This window comes from Centrocercus urophasianus, unplaced genomic scaffold (assembly GCF_019232065.1).
Source record: "Centrocercus urophasianus isolate 14NV4802_14NV808 unplaced genomic scaffold, USGS_Curo_1.0 seq_25, whole genome shotgun sequence".
Lineage (NCBI taxonomy): Eukaryota > Metazoa > Chordata > Aves > Galliformes > Phasianidae > Centrocercus > Centrocercus urophasianus.
In genome coordinates this window covers 3095510-3113275 of record NW_024884811.1, presented here as the reverse complement: position 1 = coordinate 3113275, position 17766 = coordinate 3095510, and the positions used below count along the sequence as shown (strand labels likewise).

Below are 17766 nucleotides of genomic sequence, written 5' to 3'. Positions count from 1 at the left end.
GTTAGTGTTCCTTCTGCATCTCCAAGTTCATCTTTTAGATTGCTTTTCAGACAAACTTCAGAAGCTGCTTTTGCTGTTATACTAGTTTTAATCAATGTGGTTTAGATCAAATCTTCTGACACTCTTGAGCCACTCCCTAGTCTGTTTGATATGTTTTTCTACCATTGTTCCCCAGCTAAGAGAAGTGGTTGAATAGGATTTACTGCCCCATGTCTCTGGCAGTTATGAACCCAGATTGTTTTACGAATTGTCTAACATATATACACAGAAAGCTTTCTTTTAAGTTGCAGAAGGTGAAAAGCTGTTTGAAAACTATATGACTGTAAATACAATTGTGTGTGTATGTCGAAGAATTAGGTGAAATGGAAGAGTTCAGCCTAAGCTCCGACAAATCAGGTCAATTTTAAACTTCAGTACTCAGGCTTTTAGGCTGACATTAGCAACATTCTTTGTGCTTATAATAGTTCTTACACATCACTGTGCAGTAGTTCTTGCACACAAATCGTGAGTCAAAGCAGTGAGTTTTCAATTCGTATGTTTGAAATTACTGTAAGTATGCAATATCATGGAGCAATGACGTATGGCTAGTTTGATGTCCTTGCTCATGATGATTCTAGCTGATGAGGTCAAGGCAATTTCACTGGAGAGCTCCTTAAGAAGGAGAGGAGGGAGCAGGACAGACATGCACTGGATTGAAGTTGGCATCTTCTGCCACCTCACAGTTTGTGATTTCTTAAATGGTTGACCTTATAGGTCCTTGATTCTAGCTTCTGGTCTGGGGATTAGATGTTACTTTGCCACTCTACAGATGAGGCCTTGCCGTGTTAATTGGTTGTGTTGATGGCTTCTCCCCTTGGTCTAGCACTTCTACTTAGAGCAAAAGCAGTCTTTGTAGCTCTGGAGGTTTCACTTTTTCTCTAGCCAGTGATTGACAGTTAAATTGTGGTTCTGAGGCATTTGCTTTCGTATTTGTTCATATCTGAAAAGCTGTTATCTAGAGTTTAATCTGCACGGTACTTATGAGACACCTGGTGTACCAAGCCATAGTTCACAGAGTATGCCTTATGAAAAATTGATAATGAGCCTAACAGATCAGGACCAGGGCCTTGCATAGCTAGCAGAAGATTTGTTGCCTATTGCTAGTAATGGTAATACTGCATTTATAGAAAAACATATATGGTTGTACTTCTATAAGTTTCTTACAGTCTATAGGCTCTGATTGGGTGCACTCTGAATTGCTGAGGGAGCTGATGGATGTTATTGCTGGCCATTGCCTGTCTTTTGGAAGATTGTAGTGAACAGGAGGGTTATCTGAGAACTGGAAGAAAGCCGGTGGCTTTACACTCTTCAAAAAGGGCAAGAGTGAAGGCCTAGAAAATTACAGATCAATTAGCCTTTTCCATATCTGGATAAGTGATGGAGCTGCTCATCCTGAATGCCATCTTCAGAGATTTGTGTGGACAAAAACGTGACGAGAAGAGTCCAAATGGATTCATCAAGGGGAAATCATGTTTGACCAATATGATATCTTCTATGATGTCATGACTGGCTGGGAGAGTGAAGGGACAGCAATGGATGTTGTCTGTTTTGACTTCAGGAAGAATTTTGACACTATCTCCTATAACATGCTCCTGAGTAAGCTCATTAAGTGTGAGTTGGATGAGTGGACAGTGAGGTGCATTGAGACCTAACTGTCTGGCAGGGTGCAGAGGACTGTGATCAGCCACCTGGAGCCTAGCTGCTGGTGTATTAGCTAGTCACCTGGTCTGTTCTGTGTTCAGAATTGTTTAACTTAGTGTATGAATGGACAAAGTGCCTCCTTACCAAGGTTGCTGATAATATGAATCTCAAAAGTATTGCTGATACACCAGAAGGCTTTGCTGCTGTTCAGTGAGACCTGGACAGACCAAGGAACCTAATAAAGTTCAACTGTAACTACTGCAGATCATGTACCTATAGAGGAACAACTGCATGCATGTACATGCAGTTGTACAGGTTGAGGATTGACATGCTGAGAAGAGCTTTAGGGATAACAACCTGATAGCTTGTTCTGGTGGAAAGTTAACCATGAATCAGCAGTGTGCCCAAATGGCCAAGGGGGCCAATAGTGTCTTAGGGTGTATTAGGAAGTGTGTTTCCAGAAGGTCAACGAGAGAAGGTCAAGGATTGTCCCCTTCAAATCAGCACTGATGATGCCACACCTGGAATGCTGTATCCAGTTCTCCCCGGTAAAATAAGTTGGAACTATTGAGGAGAGTCCAATGGAGGGCTGTGAAGATGACTGGGGACAGGGCATCTCTTACAAGGAACTGGTCCTGTTCAGCCTGGAGAAGACCGAGGAAATCTCATCAGTGTATACAAATCTAAGAGACTGAGTCAAGAAGATGAAGCCAGACTTGTCCTGTTGCTGGGCACCACTGGAAAAAAGGCTATAGGAGTAAACTGAAATATGAGATTCTCTGTCCGAATGTGATTGAAACTTCTTCAGTCTGAGGGTGGCAGAGCAGTGGAGCAGGTTGCCCAGAAAGATTGTGGAGTCTCCTTTAGAGATATTTAAAACACCTGGGAAGTCTTGTGCAACCTACAAGGTAGCCCAGCTTGAGCAGAGTTGATGGACTGGATGACATCCAGAGGTCTCTTCCAACTTCAATTATTTGGTGTGTAATTAAAAATAAATTAATCTTAGTCTCTTTAGCTGCTTTCTTGGGTATGGCAAGTTGCTTAGGTGCAATTCCCCTGCTTTCATCAGATAGAGACTCTCCATTCCCATCTCCAGGAGTCTGAGGCTAGCATGCTGTACTCTATGCCAACTCAACTGCACTGCTACAAAGCGTGGCTTTTGTATTCAGGCCAGGTATCCTGTTTGGGTTTTGTCTCTTGTGAAATCCATTTAAGACTTTGCTCCAACCAGTTCCTGCCCAGCTTCTGGAACTTCCATGGTGCGCTGAGGTACATAATATGGGATTTAACAAAAAGATAGTTTATCAGTGCAAAAGCAGCAGTGGATGTGTAATTCCTGCTCCTATATTTCCTTGTTCTGTAAAGCGATATGCGATTTTTTTCATTCTCTGATTCTATAATGAAGCAGCCTTGTTTTTTTGTCTGATTAATAACTCCTTAACATCTTGCTGTGTATAAGATTCCTTACAAGGTTATCTTAGCGATTTAAAATTAATTCTAAGTTAAGGTTCTTTCAGGTGATAGGGTTCTGATATTTTCCAATGGTTGATGCATGATAGTGATGGATATTGCAGGCATTTTGGACCTAATAGGTAACTGAGAAGCAACACATGCAGTTTTCTGCAGAGCACTCCATTCTGTAGTCTAATTCCCATCAGAAGTCATTGTTTTCTCATTAAGCAGTTGGAAATAGCATGGATCAGAGTTACGTTTACATAAAAACCACTACAGTTTGACTTAATACCACACAGTAATTGGATATTATTAATAGGGAAATAACTGAAAAAAATACTAAAAAGATGCATACTACAGGACCGTAGGATAGATGATTCTATACCAAATAATAAAAATTATTTTTTATTTGATCACTCTTGTGTTGGAACCTATTTGCTGAATGTGAAGAAAACTAGATTGACCAGGCTTGTTCCTGAGAACTGTAGGCTTCAAATTTAAAATGTGGTTTAACTGCCAAGGTAACACATACAGTGTATACTTGTCCTAGAGTTAAAAACATGGTTCTCGTATGAGAGGATTCTTTCAATGGGTTTAACTAAGCTGTCATTACAGATGCCTACTGTACTAACAGACTAATAATAAATTCTGCTCAGTGTGCTTCAACTATCATAAGAGCAGCAGGCCTCTACTTTAGTTTGAAAAGAAAAAATTCTAAATGTGTTTAGTAAATCTTTGAAAGGCAGCTGCCTCTTTGGAAGGCAGCTGTCCAAACCTGAGGTCTTAAATGAGATATTTGGATAGTGTCAAAGAATGTAAAAACACGTAGTAGGCTCATTTTTCTTTTTTTGAAGCAGTATCCTTGCTAAGACTTTTCTGCATGTGTAAATGTGCCACTAAGATTCTTACATCTACCATGTCAATGATGAGTCATTTAGGTGGCAAAAGATAGGACAGCCAGTGGTGTGTTCAGTACAACATTTAATAAAAAAAAAGTCATCTGTGCTTGCTTGCAATAATCTTATTCAACAGTTTATAAAAAAAAAAATACTGCTAATTTAACAGTAAGTGGGCATGGATTTTGGAATTCAGGAAGTAAAAGCATTGTTTTCTGTTGCAAATTTTGGCTGTTTCGAATTAAGCATGGTTTTAGATCTACCTGGATTTTGTTTTAGGAAAAAATAAGTTTCACAATGAAATAAATTCAAACTTGACACATCTCATGGTTTCAGTACATTTTGCACAAAATGTTAAACAGTGAAGTATAACACTAAGTTATTTACACTCTGAGAACTCCATCTAGAGTAACTAATAGGTTAAAAAATATATTTGCAAAATTTGAGACTTCACTTAATTTATACAAAACGGTGGTTGTAATGTTTGCTCTCACAAAGCCAAATGCTTTTGAAAATAACTTTTGAAGACAACAGGACTCTGTTTACAATGATATCACGTCTGCGTAGCAGTGTTAGGTAATGGTAGGGGGAATGAAGAATATCCTATGGGAAGCCTGTGTGGGATCGGTAACTCCTTGTTGGAGCAGTGTTATGGACTGACTGCAGCCGTGATGCCCTGTGCTGCTCAAGTAGAGGAGGTAGAAAAGGTTGGGGAAGGGAGCTCTTAGTTTGCTTTTAAACTGCTTTAATATGTTAGTAAGTGGCAATAAATTACGCTTATCTCCCTATGCTGTGTCTGATCTGTCTTATCCTATGAGTCTTCTCTCGTTGTATTTCCTCCCCTTGTTCTTTTGAGGAGGAGGAATCGGACAGTGTGGTAGAGTTTTAACCATTCACTGCTGAGAAACAGGGACACGTTCAGCTTGCTGCAATTTTATGTTACTAAAACCCAACTGAACTAGTGCTCTTGTTAGACTAGTTAATTCAAGATAAGAAATCTCCTTAGAATGTCAAATAAGGCATCAAAAGAACATTAGATAGGCATAAAATGATTCATTCTTGACAAATGCATGATATACCATCATAAAATAATTTATTGTATGATCAAAGATATGATAATGACTTTACAATAAAAATATTAACTGCTTTTTTTTTTTTTTCATGCTTTTCTGGCAACTGCAATCAGATGCATTATTTCCCTCCTTTTTATTTTCTTAAAAAAAGAAAAAGGCAGACTACAGCAGAAGAACCCTCTAGGACCTGTCTTAGAATTTACTGAAGGAGAACCTGTTGCAAAGTTACTAATAAATAAAATGAAATCATTGTGTTTTTATTGATCAACTTTGTCTGAGTTCAGAAAAAGAACAGATCACATATGGTTCAAAAGATTTGCTCTTGATGACAAGATTTCATTTTTATTAATAACTTTGTGAACTGGAAAAATAACTTTTTCTGTATCATCTGTTAGATTGTCATCTCTGCTGAGCTGTGGACAAACTTCCTTGCTTTCCCTTGGTTTCTGAAAATGCTTTGGTTGCCTTCTCTTGTATCTAGCACAGATCATGAGATATTATTCACCACTTGAGTCTTTTGCCTTTCTCTACTGTCTAGATGAGTTTTAGTCTCTTATAACTGGGTGAAGTCTTTTCTTTTTCTCTCCACGTTCTATATGTTTCTATCTATTTCACTGATATGTTTTATTTTAAAAGTCATTGTATTCTAAGCATAGTTTTCCCTTCCTCTGTATGCTCTCAGTGATAAAGTGGTATAGCTCTTGGCCAGCCTACCTGACAAGACTGGAAGGATATAGCAAATTTTCATGTATTGCAAGAAGAAAAATCTGTACTGATACCAGTGTATGTCCTACTGCCTTTTCACAACCAAAATTAAGCAAGGATGAGAAGAGTGTTTTTATCACACATACAGGGAAGTGGTTAGTAAGTAGGAGTCACTGTATACCCCCCAGGAAATAAAGCAGGTTGGAGAACTTTAAATGCTTTCTCCAAATATCCCCCACCTCCACAGCTGCCCCACGCAGTGAACGTTCAATTGAGACTCAGGGCAGCAAAACACACTGGTGGCATGACACTGAACAGGAGCACTTGAAAACCTTCATGAAGTTTTTCAAAGGTGTGTTTAGCAGCCTTCAGGAGTCTGAGACAAAGGCAGCCTGCATGTGGCAAGTGCTCCTTCTACAGCCAGCATTTAGAAAAAAAAACAAAACCCTAAATCTATTCCATGGAAAAAAGTGCTACAAAAAAATGGCCTCCAGCAGCCCTTAATGTCCTTTCTGTATGCCTCAGAGCTTTATTCTGAGGTAGCTGTACAGAATCCTACTGAAATAGAGGCACCAAATGACCCAGATCTTTCTGTATAAAGCCGACCTGTACTAGCTCTTAAATTTCGAACAAGCAAGGGCAGTTTATATGAAGAAACGTTTACTTGGCTGCAGTTACTGAGGAAGTCTGAAGCCAGCTCTGGTCTCATGAGTCATAGCTGACTGCACTGCCACAGAATTCTTCCTGTTACAGCTCTCCGGTTTGAGGCCCTTAAAACAAATCACAAAGGCAGGTTTAAGTGTTTTTATAGATTTCATAACTTTCAAGAGCTCTCTTGGGCAGGGGATAATATTTGAATGAAGAAAGTTATGCTTACTAAATCATTTTTTTTTCACTGCTCTAAATGGTATTATTTTCTCTACAGAAGGAAGTTGGAACAGTTTATAATAAATCTAACTCAAGTCTGCGCATCACAACTATTAACTGTACTTATGCTGCTATTCTGATTGCAGAACTAAAAGCAAGTTGTTTTACAATAATGAGTGGAGAACTAGGACGTTAGACAAAATACAGGGCTACAGTAAATGAGAATCACTGGTCTTTAGTTATCTCAGATGGGAATGACACTAGTAGCACAAGTGTGATTCAGGTGCTAGACAACTTTATATGAGTGCAACTGCTTCAGAGTTGTTAAAGCAATGCTGTATATTGCTGTCAGGATAACTGCAGCTTACAATACACAGGTGTTATGTACTTTAATACTATATACAAACCCAGTAAAGACAAATGCTGTGCTCACCTTCTTCAGAGCTACAAAGCTGTTTTATTGCTGAAACTTGGACGCAGTTCTTGGGTTTTGTGATGGTAGTAATTTTTTTTCACGCAAGACTAAGAAATTAAAAATTAGCATAGTTCCATGTTGATTTTGCCCTTAGTTGAATGTGCAGACTTGTTCTTGTGCTGCGTGTAATTCTTAATACTTCATGATATTCTTGAATTTTTAAATTCCAGTCTAATTTAAAAGACTGTTTCAAGACAGATTCCAGAGGAATTAATGATGACAATTTTCATATTCATCCAACTAGAACACATTGTGTTTCTGTTAATTAAATTATCGCTGCCCTAAGACTTCACAAATGAATGAACAGTATCCAGAGAAGAGTAATTTTATGTTAAAAGCAAGTATTATGTTCTGCATGTTTTAGTCTCTATTGTAATTGTTGCAAAATTGTAAGTAATGATTGCTTAAGATGAGGTGTTTTTTCTAAAGGAATGCCTTTTGTGTTATGCAGGTTTTACAAAATTGTCTTCAGGTAGGAAGCTTGAATGGTCTGAATGACTGATCAATTAACTATTAAATGTTATCAGAGACCTTAGTGATAGATCTAAGCTAAAATATGAAACCTGTTTTTTTCCCTTTCTTTTAGAATAGCCTAAAGTAAGTGAACAGAACTTCTCATTCTTTCTTCATGTAGGAAGTTATCAGTCAAAAGTTTAATAGAAAACTGAGAAAATGAACAATCTTTTTCTGGTTCAAGTTATGTTTGTTTGTTTGTTTTTTTAATGGCTCTACTTTGTATGCTATTAAAAACACTGATTTTTCAGTGTCTAAAAATGTAACAATCCTCACATAAGTAAAATTCACTTAAGATTATTTTTTCCATGTAAATGGAATTTGAGGTATTTTGAATACTGATTCGAATACTCTCAGCTGTGCTGAGCTGGAATCTGTATAGGGATAATCCACTGCAGGATCACTTCTCCTCCACTCAGGACGTGAGTAGAATTGTTGCATTTTGTTTTTTACTTCCTCTGATGAGAAAATATGAAAATACCATGTTGAAACTCTGAAGCTGTAACTGCAAGCCTGAAGTATCTTGTAAATGTAGTTGTCTGTATCAGTAGCAACTTTATTACTTCTAATCATAGAATCATTTTGGTAGGGAAAGTTGAAATCAAGTCCAACTGTTAATAAAAGCGGATATGAACAATCAAGCCCTTGAAAATGAGATGCAAGCCAGACTGTCATAAATGATGCTTGTTGGTTCAGCGGGGCTGAATATACACTCTTTTTTCCAGTAGTGAAGTGTTACTTTTTCACAGTGCAGGGTACAGCTCATCTGCCAGTTTTTCGATTCAGGTGGAATTCAGGAATTCCTTCCTGCATCGTTCTGTGGCTTCTTAAAATTCTCCAGTTCCACAATATCTGAACTAGCATTCTCTTCATCGACAGAAAAGAGATCAGAGCAGCTGCCACATAACAAAATCTCTGTATCTCCCTATATGTTCCCATAGGTCATTCAGTGGGTTCCAGACCTACATGTATTCACTCAAATGGCAGAACCCCCTCTATCCTCCAGTTTCCAGCTTGGTCCATGCATTGTCCCGGAATGGTGTGTATAGGATACAGTAATATAGTGGTGGACAGGCAGTATCAGAATACACTCAGCTTTGTCTGCAAGTGTTGTTAATTTTGAAACAAAATTTAGATGAGCAGATGAGCAAGTGGAACTACTCGCAATAGAAGGATGCATAACACGTGACAGAGATGCATAATTGATAACTTAGGAAGTGGTGGACTGTTAACTTCAAGTTAAACACAGAGGGTCTAAGATCTTAAAGCTATAGAAATGTGTCACTGAGAACCTCAGAAAATAACTTGATGCAGTAGAAGAAGAGGAAGTTAGTGAAAGCAGTGTAAAATAGCAGGTAGTAAAATCAAAGACTCTAACACCATTTTTGGTGGCTGTAGGCTCAGCATTAAGCAGCATGTATCAAAAATGAGAAATACTGCAGTTTCAGAGATGAAACTAAAACCAAGATGAATATTTTGACAGTGGGAACAAATTGGGAAAAAAAAGTATGAACGCTTTATATGGGTGCCTGTGTTGAGATGCTAACTAAAACCTAAGTTAAAGTAATCTAAAGAATTTGAGTTGTAGGGTTGAAAGAATTAATTTTAAAAGTACCCATGAAAACTGTACTTCAGCTTCCAAATGAAAATCAGCGCACGGAGTTTGCAAAGGTTGGGATTATTCAGCTCAAGAAGAGCAAGTGAAAAATCTTAGCCAAATTTCAGGAAGTGCACATCTTAAAGTAATTTTTGCGAAGTTCTTCATCCTTAACAGATTCAAACTGCAAATGAACATTTTTCCCTTCCTACAACATTTTAAAAGACTGAAAATGCTGACTTATAAAAAGTTGTTGAATACAAGATATTGAGATGAAAGGACATACAATTTCAAATTTATATTCTGCCTGAGTAACTCTTAAAATTCTTAAAAAAAAATCTGTTAATCAAAATGCATTTAATTGGAGAATGCTGTATTCAAAAAGAATTTTATCTGACAAGATAGGTCCGAAAACATGATCTCTTTTGCCCTATTAAACACTAAGGAGAAGTATTTAGTCAAGTTAGTTTATTTCTGTCTGGAGTTGTCACTCACTTTTTAGAACAGCCTGAACAACTCTCTTCTAAATATTCTCCTTGTTGTATCCTGCCATGATGTTGTTTTCTCTTAGCAAGAGTCATCCCTGTATTTTTCCTTTAGAAATTTCTTCCTTCCTTGAAGTTTGACTACATGCAGCAAAAATGTTACCTCTAGTTTGGAACAATCCTTGTCCCTTCTTGTTCTTTCTAAGAAGTAAGTTACTCGCAATCTGTGCTTATAATGACTTTCTAGATTACCGTGGTGGGTTGAACTTGGCTGGCTGCCAGACCCCCTGCCTGGCTGCTCTCTCACTCCCTCTGCTTGACAGCATGGACAGGGAAAATAAGATGAAAAGCTTGTGAATTGAGACAAAAAAACAGGGGGACCACCTACCAGTTAACATAATGGGCAAAAGGCTCAGGCAAAATAAATTCAAGCCGGTTAAAAACAGAGTTGGCTTGTAGAAAGCAGATAAAACAAAAATCCCCTTCCTCTATCTCTCCTTTCTTGATTTTGACGTTTTTCCTTCTTAGCCAACTTTTCTGCTTCCTCTCAGCACTCCCAATGGTGAGAATGGGAATGGTTGCTGCAGTCAGTTCATAACAGCATATTTCTACAAGTCCTTTATTTTTACACTTCTTCCTTGCCTTACTGCGGGTCCATCTGACAGACTGCAGCTTCCTTCAAGGCACACTTCACTACAGCTGTATGGGATCCTGCAAGGCCTGCTGTGTGGCTTTCTGCTCCACCGTCATCCTCCTCATGGGCTACAGGGAAATATCTGCAGTACTGTAATCTCTTCCAGTTGTTGCAGTAAAATCTCTGCCCTGTGTGTGAAGCACCTCCTCTTTCTCTGACCTGGATGTTCGTATGGTTATTTCTCTGAGTTCCCTCACTCATCTCCCAGGTTCTCCTACACAACTTGTTTGTTTGTTTCCTAAGTGTCCCTTCCTTTACGTGATTTCACTGCCACACCACCAGCTTAGCAGGTGGAGCCCATTGGGGCCATATGTGGAACCATGTGTGTCCAGAACAGGGTAGGCCCCAGTGCCTTCACGCAGAGACCTTTCTCAAATTTGCGCTCCCGGAGCACACTCAGCATCACTCATGGTTGAACCATGGCAGGGGCAAGGTCCCTTCTCTAGCAGCTGGGTCTGACTGTGATCTGATATGGAGCAGCTGTTGGGCTTTGCTCACAGAGGCCAACCTTGCAGGCTCCCCACTACTGAAACCTTGACATGTAAGCCTAATACAAACCTTGACTTCATTTGCAGATTGTCCTCTCTTTTAATTGCAGAAGTTAAATTCAGTGTATGACCCAGGAGGATGGTGTTCAGTTTGTAACTCGACGTCGAGTAAAGCTCTTCCCCACCATGTCTTACTGGAAAAGTATATTTATTTTTTCAAATGTATTTAGAGTTGCTGTGCAAAGAGAATACATAAACATGCCTTTGAAAAGGGCAAATAGGTAATGGTCTTAAATTACAGTAACAGTTGTTCAGCTTAGAGGGAGAGGGAGAAACTTTCTGACAGGTTATACAGTGAAGTTGTGCATGGAAGTGCAGGCTTTTCACTTCTAAAAACTTTCTAGCCGGATAAGCCATGCTACTGCTCTTAACTCCTCCCAGATGGCCTCAAATGGAGATCAATTAGATTACTCTTATGGGAGTGAAAACTTTGATAGCTAATTCCTGTACGTTTGCTTTTCAAACAGTTTCTGGGAAAGTCTTCCATTTCTTTAAATGCATAATACCCCAAAAGAGAGCCTGGTAGAAGAGTGTTTGGGAATAGGTTTATAAGCTTAAACTATTGATATGGCAGACTTGCTAATCTAAGACAGATAAACATATTTCCCATGTATTGTAATAATCATGTAAAAAGTGCATTCTGAAAAAAAAATGACCTTGGATGAGAAAATGTGATGTCCCTTGTGTGCTTTTGTTCTGTGGGTTCAGTAAAAACAGCATACGTAATTAGGTTTGAAAACTGCTTTAATTAAGTAATTAATAGAAGTTAGTTAATGCACCAATGTCAGTTTTGTCAGTAGCTGTTCTTTCTTTGGGAAGTAAAAATTTCTAGCTTGAACTTAGATCCAGATTCTTGAACAAATATGAAGCTGAAAAAAAAAAAAAAAAAAAAAGGAGCTTTCATGTACTCCTGTTAAACTCAGAGCTCCTTTTTGTTTGATTTTGGTTATTGGTTTCTGCTGTATCTCTTATTATTCCTCCTGTAGACCTGAACTGGAAGGATTGTGTATTATATGTAAGTAGCTTTTAATTTTCAGATCCTTTGAAAATAATTCTGTCTGGCACTATGGACTCTTGTGTGAAACCAACAAATGAGATTGCTCTTTGGTTTTTGTTTGAGGAATGTTTCAGGACTGATGTACAGTGCCTTAACTGTCTGCAAGATAAGCATACTGTAATCTCTCTAGTTCATATACTGCGAAGGATGTTGATTCTTGTAGCCTTGTTGTTGGGGTCAAGAATTTGTGGATCTTGTGGATCACATCACCTGCCTTAAGCTAAGAGCCTTTTTGCTTCCTGGCATATTTTCACGTTTAGCAGAATTTTTTTTCATGTAGCAGAAAAAGTAAAGGTATTCAGCCATAACAATAAGACTTTATAAAGGGTAACTTCAAATAAAGGGAGAAGCTGTACTCTCTTGGGTGTTGGCTAGGGATTTATTTTGACAATGTCAGGTGCAAGGCAGATGAGATTATTTTATCCCCCATTACATCTTATCTGTCTTCATTGTAAAGTTTAGGTGCACTGAATTAGTGGTATGGGAAAGGATTGAATGTTGCTTTTGATTATCTGATATTCTTGTCTTAGATGGCAAAAATAGCTGGAGGTTGAGGGTGTAGCAGCTTCCTTTTTTTTTTTTTTTTTCCTCTTCCATGTCATTTTGCTGTTGTCAGTTTTTATGGTTCTGTCTTAGTGGGTTTGCCTTCCATCTAAAATCAGTACTAACAGCAATAACTTGAATTCATCTCTTGCTCTGAAATTTTAAAAGAACAGTAATAGTAGTGTACTTTGTTCTGTGTCTACTAGTTGCTAAAAAAATTGGTTTGGAAGTATGAAATGTTGGTCAGTATTTGTGTAGAATGCTTTTTGTGGTAACTTTTCTTTAATAAGTACATATTCAGCAGTTTGGCTTCTGTCTCCCGCTTTTCATTTCAACTTCTTTTTCAGAAAACAGGCACTTTTCATTGTGAAAGTGTACATTAGTTTATTATTTGAGATAGCTGCATAAAATGGCATTTAGAATCAAAGACAAGATTTGCTAATTACAATGTTTGATTATCAGAATATTCTGTAAGATACTGTTGATCACATTACTAATTCCAGCTTTTCTTGCACTCCTTTTTTCACAGCCCCATGACTTTGACGAATGCAGATTTGATATTAGTGTAAATGATAGTGTTTGGTATCTTCGAGCTCAGGACCCAGACCACAGACAGCAGTGGGTAGATGCAATAGAACAACACAAGGTAAGTCTTACTTTCTTTCTCATGCGTTAGATCTGGTGGTCCTCGTGGAGAGTGATAAGCTTCCATGATAGTGCTAAAACTATATGTGACAGACAACAGTTCCAACTTTGAAGTGAGTTAAATACACTCCAGTGGAATTTATTTACTTACCCTCCATAGGTAGTAGCTAACAACTGTGAACCTTCCTCTACCTAGAAAAAAGAAAAAACTTGCATCATATTTAAGTGGCTTTTTAATGGTTTTGTCCATTCTCTCTCATTACCAAATTGTTTGTTATCTGTCCTAGATGTTAAACTTCTTTGTCTTGGAGTCCATTCTTTTAGATTATGATTCTGGTTTTATATGGTTCATATGTTTTTTATTTTATATGTTATTTGTTGTTTTAGCTGCTTTTATTCAATCTGATTGCTGTTTCTTGTGTCCTTGTCTTCTAAGACCCTACTCATCATCAGTCATTTTAGTGTTCTTGTTCTATGCTTTGGAATTCCATTATTTTTTTTTTTACTTAAAGGGCTTGAAGGTCAGATATTTTTAAAGAACATAATGCACAAGGCATACACTCTGTACAAGATAAACACTGCCTCAGGTTTTTAAGTTTAACTACAATATCCAGTACAACACAACATCAATATCTGGGTTACACAAGTGCTACAGGAATATAAATTAAAATAGATACATAAGTAGGTACATAATTAATTTTACCTATATTTTACTTGTATTTTTACCTTGAGCTTCTCAAAGGAATGTATGTCATTGAGAACTTTCAACTTTTCTTGGGGAAGATTTAAAATAAGCAGTAAAAACTCTTAAATTTTAAGTGTTGTCCTTCAGTGAGTTGTCCTTTTATAGGTTGACATCTTGCTTTCACTTTGATACAGACAACATGAAAACAAACAAAATTAAGTTGCAAAACAAGGATTGTTTTCCTTAATCTTGTGAAAAAAAATAATAGCTAATCTGTGGGTATGCTTATTACGAGAATGCTGCCGTGTGTTAATCTTGCAACACCTGAAGGAAATATCTCAAGAGGATGCTCCAAACAAGTTGTTGAATTACACATCCCTAGAGCTGACATTTCAGAAGCTGCTTTTACAAGCATGGGAGTTTTTTTGTACGTGTGGGTACACATTCATGAATGACTTAACAGATTATTTGGTTTGTTTTTCTTTTTTTTCATTGAGTTTTTTGTTGTTGTTGGTGGTGTTTGTATTTTCAACTTTACTGCATATTCCTTTTTAGTCTAGACTGCTTGCTGCTCAAGGCAAATAGCATTTGTTGTCATTCTTATGTGAAGTGGGAGATATTATGGCACCTGACTTTTAAATAAATGGTCAAACTATTTGATATATTAAAGCAATACATTATTTAAAAGTATTCTCTTGTAGTAGTATGCAAATAAATAACTTGATGAATGTAAGACAAAGCAAGGTAAAAGGTAATACAGTCTTGTAACACTGGCTTGGACTCAGTAGTATGTCATCAAACCTCAGGAAGTCATGTTATTCTCATTTTCTTCTTGTGCAATACTATTTGTCTTTATGATACACATACAGCTTCATAGGGTGAATGTTGTAGGTGTGTTGTGTACATGCACCAGTTTTTTTTTTCAAACTATTCCTACTAAAATACGTAAAATCTGAACACCAGAAGCCTTGGAAATGTCTTGTATGTACATAATAGGTGTTTGGTCCAGTTAAAACACACATCTAAATCTAGCTTTTAGTCTGCTAATGCTTATTGGAGAGCATATGTCTGAATTCTTGTTTCAATAAAATGTTTTCATAATTAAATGGTTAGTGCTCTATTTTCCTATAATGTGCATATATCTTTGTAGAGAAAGTATATACTTTGTAGGAAAAATGTAACATTCACAACCTGGAAGCTTGTCCCATTTCCTTTTCAGTTTGAATGAGAAAGACTTCAATGATTGCTAGTTTCAATGAATTTCATACATCCTTCAATTTTTCTTCAGTTGTTTCAGCAGGTTTCTATGAGAACACCTGATGGAGAATAGGAGGTGAACTTTTATGAGGCAAAGTATTTCATTTTGCTGAAAAGTTTTATCTACTTACTCCTAAATTTTCTGAAGCAATTGTCCTGATCAGATTAATAAAACTCAAGCAAAAGTCCCTTTAAAAGCTATTGTGAGCAAATAGAATTTGCTTTTGTTTGACAAATGTGTTCTAGAATTGATACATAATAATTTGAACAAAACTGAGAGAGGAAATTATTTCCTGCACTAAGCAATCATTTTTATTAACTTGAGTACTGTGCTTTTCTGTTTTTGAAGCTCTTTGTTGTTTGCTGTGTGGGTAGGTAGTTCTTGTAGGCTGCTTAAGCTGTTTGCTAACAAAAGTACATTTGTGAGACTTACTGTAGCATTTCACAAGGTTGTTTATCTTTAGAGTATGAAAGAGACTGAAACTTGACTGTTTCATTGTGTTCTGAACAGAGAAAACACTGATTTACAATGAACTTTGAATTTGTGTGTGAGTAGACTTAGAAAAACTTACTGCTTTGCAACACCAATGAGTAGCTGGTAGCTGAGAAATGTAAAACATCTAATGTTCAAGCATAAAAAGTGCTAGAATTTGCTGCTGTTTGCTTTTATCAGTGTATTAGCCTTTTCTTGTACTGAAGCTCTTGAATGCAGATGAAATGTTTTAATTATAGCTTGTAAAGTGCTTATTAATTTCCTGGAACAGAAGGAAAGGGAAGTCTAAGAGAGCAGTTAGGCAAATGAGGAAGAAATGGTTCACGTGTAACCATGAGTCCTTTCTGCTAATGTTTCGATAAATGCACAGAGCGGGTAAATTATCTGATTGTTGGGGTGTGTTTCATGAGGGAGCTTCTCTGTTTTCCTGAGAGGTTGTCACGTCTGAGATGGCTAATGACCTTTTCTTAGACAGATCTGATGTCAATGCATTTTGCCAAAGAACTCAAAAGCAGACTTGGTTTCCTTATTTCTCTGGTGGAAAAATATTAATGGTGGAAGAGCACCAAGGAATTGGTGTTTTTGAAAAGCTACCCTCTTCTTAAATAATGTATTCAAGGACTAATTCCCTCTCTACGTGGTGGTTTTATAATGGAGTATGGAATTTCTAACACTGTTGGCTGTATGATGTGAGAAAGTGAGAAAACATCTGGGTTTATGCATGGAGGATGTGGACCTCAGTTGACTGGAACTTCAAGAAAGCAAGATGAATGTGTTCAATGTGATATAAACAAATAAGTAAGATTTCCTTCTTCATATACTCCTTCACATACTAACCTAATATTTTTGTTCTTTACACTCTGTTTTGGTTGAATTAAAATTTATCCTTATTAGTTTGCATTACTTTCCCAAAGCATAAATAACAGCAGGGTAAATGAGAATTACAATTCAGAGCATAATCTGGATAAATTAACTCATTTTTAGCATATTTGCTGAATTTCAGGACTTTTAAATTAATGATGTTTTGTGACTTTCATCTAACCAGAGTTGAACAGTAGCTGAGGATTTGTTTAGAAGCAGGAAGAGAAGCCAGCAGGTAGAATTCTGAGGAGAAAGCAAGGGTTTTTGAAAGTTCAGTGTTAAGTCCAACACCATACAAAGCAAAACTCCTAGTGACTAAAACCAGAGTACCTCTGTGTAATATGCCATTGAAACATCTTTAGTATAACCAAATAACCCATAAGGTATTCTTAAAAAGGAGTCCTCAAGCCATTCAAATTGTTCCAAATCTAAAAATGTATGCTAAAATCAGATTTCTTTAGTCCATAGTACAAAAAAAGTCTCTGTGTGAAGTGTGAAGAATACTGGGTAAAATACTGATGTATATTAAAGTATTTCTTTAAATTAATCTCAGCCTTCTATGTAAGTAGTTTAAGTCTTATATTTTTGTCTAAATGTAAGAGTTTATACTAGAGTAACTTCTTTCAAGCTCAGAGAAAATCTTAAGTTTCTCTTCTAACTTGATGATATGCACCTGAAATATCTCAATTTTCTATTTTTTGTAATTGAAATGTTTCAACTTCCAACTGAGGCTTAAGTGCATCTGCCTATCCCTTCAAATAAATAGCCATTTCAGTAATTTCACATGAACAGTGCTTAAGTGAGACTTTTGTTTGAACACTGTATAAATATTTATCTATCACATTATTTGTTTGTTAGCCACACTAAAAAAGATTTGAAAAATGCTAGTGATGATATCTTTTTCGTGCTATTTTGTTGTATTAGTTGACAGCACAGCAAGAACTTCTTACGTTTATCTAGTCAGAAACTAACATCATGGAGTTTTATTTTTTAAAAACAGAGCTCAATGTATCAACAGGAAATAAACTGTAGGAAGGGTACTGTAACACTGAATTTGTTGAATTTGTAACTGAATTTGTTCACAGGCTTTCAACAGTTGAGAGCTATGAAATTCTAAGACAATCTTTCTCTTCCTTTTACACATTTCTAGTTCTATCCCAAGACTGAACTAATCTATGTGTAATGCCAGTAAAGACATGCAAATCAATCCAAATCCAAATGTGCTGCATATCTCAGTAAT

General features: G+C 36.9%; 1 protein-coding gene across 2 annotated transcripts in view; it reads left to right on the top strand.

Annotated features, from left to right (window-relative positions):
• The window catches only part of CERT1 (ceramide transporter 1), a 71566-nt gene that overhangs the window by 11385 nt on the left and 42415 nt on the right, over positions 1-17766 (top strand). For both annotated transcript variants that reach the window (XM_042825824.1, XM_042825825.1), the window contains exon 3: positions 13115-13231. In XM_042825824.1, coding sequence (XP_042681758.1) covers positions 13115-13231 — 117 coding nt within the window. The remainder of the gene's footprint in view (positions 1-13114; positions 13232-17766) is intronic.